The sequence below is a fragment of the Amblyomma mixtum genome, chromosome 2 (assembly GCF_055824585.1).
Source record: "Amblyomma mixtum isolate Tamu chromosome 2, ASM5582458v1, whole genome shotgun sequence".
NCBI classification, from domain to species: domain Eukaryota; kingdom Metazoa; phylum Arthropoda; class Arachnida; order Ixodida; family Ixodidae; genus Amblyomma; species Amblyomma mixtum.
Genome location: NC_143013.1, coordinates 248,217,268 through 248,222,915, shown reverse-complemented (window position 1 = coordinate 248,222,915; position 5,648 = coordinate 248,217,268). Strand labels below are relative to the sequence as shown.

Below are 5,648 nucleotides of genomic sequence, written 5' to 3'. Positions count from 1 at the left end.
TAACCAACGAGCCACACGGAGGGGCAAACAAAAAAATTCCAGAATGGCATCCCCAGATGAGCAGGAATTTCAGTCCTCCAACACTACCGCCCTACTAACGAAAACTGTTCAGACAGGCTGTTTCTTTTCTCATGATCTCGCTTCTACTTCAGTACTGCTCTCACCTCATCAACACTGACGACAATCACAAAATGTAAATGTAATCATAATCCAGCAGAACGGGTCTAAAACAGCCAAGGTTTTGTTCGTTCAATGCTTCCCCGTCATCGTAATCATCAACAACATGACTGCGCCCACAGTGGCACTAAAAGCATCTCCCATATGTCTCCCGTCCACACTATCCTATGGCAGCTGTGGCCACCCTACCACCGCAAACTACTTTATCTTGTCCGCTCACATACGCATTTTCCGCCGCCTCCTACGCTTACCTTCTCTTGGAATCCAGTCCGTTATCCTAACGGTCATCAGTTATCTTGGGTCCGTATTACGCGCACTCCCCAAGCAAATTTGTTCTTCTCTATCTCGATTAAGATGTGACTAACATCACGTTAGTTCCTCGACCCCCCTGCTTTCCTGACGTCAGCTGAAAGGACACTAAAGGGGTAATATAAATCAGAATGAACTGATACGTAGGTCCTCCTGATAGCAAATATACAATTTTTATCGTGAACAGTGCCTTTATAAACGACTAAATAGCGTAAAACCGCAGCACACATGGCGCCGCCACTTCACGACTCGTGCACCGTCCGAGGGGCGTATTCATGAACGCGATTAAGGGGTCTCCGTACGCAATTACCGTTGAAATACCGAAAAAGCAGCACGATGAGCACAGCCGACAGTGCGGTGGGTATCGTAAATATAACAGCGCAGAAAATCCGACTGAGAGAAACGTTAGTCGCCAACCAAACACGAGCTCTGGATATTTACACTCGCGTTCGCTGCTCTCAGGCCGTTTTACGCACAAAATTCAGAACCGCAAGCCCTCAGGGACACTCACGCAGCGTGTACTTGCTGGTTTCATTCTCATTTCAGCCATCGGATTGGCTTAGCGCAGGCTTTAGCCTTTATACAACTGAAAAGTTTTTGTTGCTTTATTTTTAGTACCTACACATCCAGACATGCGCTTGCATGCACTTCGTCAGCGTGTGAAGCGTAATGTGAGCGCGTGGCCTTCCGTGTTCTGTGAGTAGAGGAAAGGTGAGTATGCTTTTATATGCGCTGAAAAATGTCTGAGAAATACCACCTGTATGCATCATCCTACACCGTCCTACCTTGACCATTCCACTCTGCTCAACTTGCGGGGCGGCCAACGCCACCCTCATACACTGCCTGTGGGAATGCCTCCAACCTATCGCAGTTCCCCCATACCCAAACATCCCGCCTGCTTATGGGGTGCCGCTCTGAGAGTTGCTCATCCAGCTTGTCAAACGCGGCTAGTGGACAGAGAGAGCTCAAGGTGAAATCGAGGAGCAAGGGTTCTTAGACAAGTAAGGACGCGCCCTTGAGGACCTTCTGTTCTTTTGTTAAAGTAAGTGATGTTCCTCCTACAACTCTCATTCGGCTCATCAAAGAAAAAAGTTATTCAGCGCGGGTCACCATGTATGCAGAACGTGAGGCGCGGCCGCGAGAAGCAGGGTTTTAGCGACAAAAAAGTTCAACAAGAATTATGCGAGTTCGTGAAGATTATGCGTGAATCCCCTGCCTACAGCTTTAGCCGGCTGGCGGCAGACTGCATTTGGGCGACACGAGAGTCAAAGAATCAGTGAAAAAATTTTCAGAGTACCGCGAACGCGGCAGCGCACACGGCCGCCCTAGCGTCCCTTCCCCGGAGTTCCAGTGATTTCCTAGACTCTCTCTGGACTCCTCTACCGAAAGCGCTTATGTATTACGCGGACATCAGCATATCTGCGCCTCAGTAGCCAGACGTTCCCACAGCACCCCAAGTGCCTGGATAAAACTGAGGAAAGACACCTCAGAAGGCTGCGAACGGAGTCATTTCTAAGCCCCGCGGTTTTTAGACACATAGGCCAGACTTTTTCGGGGTACTGTTAATTCTGTAAGGTGTGGGCAGCCGCGCATCGTATGGTATGGGCCTGCCATGAAAATCCGGGAATAAAGAGGATAAATCAGCCAACAAAAGAGGGCTGCGAGGCGACCCTCTCCGAGTGGTTGGAGTCAAATAGGCCTCTGGTTAAATGAGTACGGACAGCGGCTACCGCCACTGGTGACCAGTAATAAGGACTACCACCCAGGCTAGAGAGCGGTGAAACCTTCCACTCTCCCCTAAAACCCTCCCCAGTGCGTCCAATAAAGTTTTTACCGCCACCAGAGTACCGCAAACCCACTCCCCCCTATAGCAGATCTTTAAGCTACGTGGCGGCTGCTCCCTAACCTTCCTGGAATGACAATCACGTCTGTGGTGCCTTGTGTATCTGGCTTCCTAATGCAAATATTGCAAATTGTAAAATAATTTTATGCGTAGTTTTCAGAGCCAGCTTAGTGATATCGTGAACGCACACTGGGAATAGACTTTTCTCACTGCTTTCAACAGTACTTTGCGCATCTCCGTAGAGGAGAGCCCGGAGGCTTTGGACGGCCGTCACTCTATACAATTCCCCGGAAATTGTTGTACTTCCTGTTCTGACAACATTAGGCTACGCTGGTCATATAACCTTTCAAGCCCGGTGGAGCCGGGAAAAGGATTGAAGTGCTCTAATTTTTATAGCGATTCTAGGGCGAAACATACCCTGGTCTGTACGTCTGCAATTGCTCAATCCGATATAGTAAGTCCCGCATAGACGTCACACAATATTCTTCAAAACAGTTCAAAGGCAAAGCATCGATTATAAACTAACAACCTCCCAACTCGCATAATCCCGACGTTCAAGTCGGGACATTTGGTTATCTACAGAAAAATTATTGTTTTCAAGATTTCCAAGATGCACCAACGAGGAACAGCAATAAAAGAAAAATATTTTATTTCTTGCAGGCAACCAGCGCCCCATCTAGTGAAGGCCAATTTTGTTGAGATTCCTTGCCGAGTAGACTCTGTTGCCTTGTCGGGTGTAAATATTTCGTTTCTGAAAAGAAAAAGATGAGGGTTAACATGCACGCTAGACGAGAGTTCACTAAATCCTCCGGTAAATGAGAGATGCGCGGAGTATCTAGAGGCAAATAAACGATCAAATGTCCTAACGTTTCTAAAAATTCTTGTCGGAAATGCCAGTTCACTACTGCGAAAAACATCAGAAATGCTGTGCAATGTGTTTCCTGTAGCTATGCAAGCTTTGCAGTGACACCATGTCTAATAGAGATTGATTAACTTGGAGCGCCGTCGCATGTTCTTGAATCCGAATGCTCTAGTATGCAGCTAGTTTAAGTCTTGCAAAGATGCTTATCGACACAAAACACTTACACTTCTTCCTGCGGAGGAGAGCGCTGTAGTGGTAGGGGCTGCCGAGGCCATAGCCGTAGTTGAGACCGTAGCCGAGGAGGCCATGGCCGTATCCGTAGTGACCAGCGCCGTAGCCGAGCGTGCTGACGCCGTAGCCATATGCAGGAACGGCATGACTGATGGCAGCAACAGCAGGAGCGTGGTGAACAGTGGCTACAGCTGGAGCAGCATGAACAGTGGCAACGGCTGGAGCTGCGTGGACGGCGGCGACGGCCGGAGCAGCAGCGACAACGGGAGCGGAGCGGTAGACACTGGTGACGGCAGGGGCGGCGTAGGCAACGGCAGGAGCAGCGTGGGCGACGGTGGCAACAGCTGGGGCAGCAGCCACCACTGGAGCGGACCGGTAGACGCTGTAGGCAGGAGCCGAGCGGTAGACGCTGGTAATAGCCGGGGCCGCATAAGAAATGGCTGGAGCAGCGTGGGCAACAGTGGCTACAGCCGGGGCAGCGGCAACGACCGGAGCGGACCGATAGACACTGGTAACAGCCGGAGCAGCGTAGGCGACGGCAGGTGCAGCGTGGGCAACGGTGGCAACAGCTGGGGCAGCGGCAACGACCGGAGCGGACCGATAGACACTGGTAAAAGCAGGAGCAGCGTAGGAGACGGCCGGAGCAGCGTGGGCAACGGTGGCAACAGCTGGGGCAGCGGCAACGACCGGAGCGGACCGATAGACACTGGTAACAGCCGGTGCAGCGTAGGCGACGGCCGGAGCAGCGTGGGCGACGGTGGCAACAGCTGGGGCAGCGGCCACAACTGGAGCGGAGCGGTAGACGCTCACGGCGGGAGCAGCGTGATGCACGGTGGCAACAGCTGGGGCAGCGTGGACCGCAGCGACTGCTGGGGCGGCATAGGTGGCGACAGCAGGAGCATGGTAAGCGGCAACGGTGCGGGTCACGGCTGGGGCGTAGCCGAGTCCAAAGCCGGTGAGTCCGGAGTAGCCAATTCCGTGGGAAAGACCGTAGTGGCTAAGTCCCAGGCCGTAGCCAACACCGGCACCGAAGGCAGAAGTGGCCAAGGCCAGGAAGACGCAGACGCGAATCTGGAAGGAGTTAATAAGGCAGGACAATACTTTTGAAGTGAACTTAGAATAACTGCTTCTTAGGCTTCTCCTATTTTATTGATGTGCACTGCTAAGCAGGCGCAGTTGTCACACCAGCAAAAGTTTCGCCAATCGACCGTTCTTCGTATATCCTGGAAGCAGCTCAACTCAGATGGGCAAACTGGAGAGATATAAAGCTCTTTACATTGCATTAATATATTTCAATTCACTTTTTCTATAGTTAGCGTCATGTTTTGAACAAAGCGTCACTTTTTGTGCAATACAGGTTCGGCAAGACAGGGCGTTTACTTGAACCTTTTTGGGCGCAATAGAAAAAATCTATTTCGAGAAAGCTTTCCTGTGCTGATAGCAGATATATTTGGCAAAATATTGAAACAATACAACCTATAAAAAAACTGATGGCAATTCCGTGATGAAAGACAATGGTATAAATGAAAGCAACCGTAGCAGATTATAAATGCAATATTTCGGCCCAATGTTGTAGCAAATTTTAGTCAACTTTCCTCCTCCGGATTTGCACCGAAACCCCATCCGCTATAGTTTCTAGCCAAATGTGTTATGCAGAACAAAGGTAAACGAGCTCATCGCTTGGGTCGCGGCAATAACAGAGTGTTCGCCAAGATTCTAGTCCGCTATAATTGTGAGCTTCGCTCAACATGGAGTTCGCAGATGGCTTTCAAAAACTCGTGATGTAGCGTCGGGTCTGAAGTGTTCCTATCCCTCGTTGTGCCGTCTATTCCAGGGAACGACATTCTTCTCTAAACAGACGAATAATTTTGAAAGGTTCGAATATCGATATTTACCATGATTAGGTGTGGAGCGCTGGTGAGAAGAAGACGAAAATGCTTCCAGTCTGCCGCAGTGTGGGAGTTAGCGTGTTTTTATACGCACAAGAAGGGTGAGAGGGTCTAGAGAAAGTGCTTTGGGGCGTGCAGTTCAGCCTCGATTGGATTTGTGTGTTTTTTTTTATTTCTTTTCTAGTCGTGATCCCTGCCAGTTCGGCCGAAAACAAGGCCTGAGAAGACAAGACAAGCAGAAAAAAAATGTAAGGAAAGGTAGCTGAGCTAAACAAAATTCGAGTAAACGGAAGAACTGCCTATCGATATGAAGGTGGCTGGCAAGGACCTTGCGCCG

At 50.0% G+C, this 5,648-nt stretch overlaps 1 protein-coding gene across 1 annotated transcript; it reads right to left on the bottom strand.

The window, feature by feature from the left end:
• Positions 1–3,033: 3,033 nt before the first annotated feature.
• On the bottom strand, positions 3,034–5,351 carry LOC149363381 (uncharacterized). Its single transcript, XM_089573467.1, has 3 exons — positions 5,318–5,351; positions 3,416–4,493; positions 3,034–3,080 (listed from the first exon to the last, which is right to left on the bottom strand). Coding segments are annotated over exons 1-3 (1,083 nt in total). The 5' UTR covers positions 5,321–5,351; the 3' UTR covers positions 3,034–3,078.
• Between the last annotated feature and the right edge of the window lie 297 nt (positions 5,352–5,648).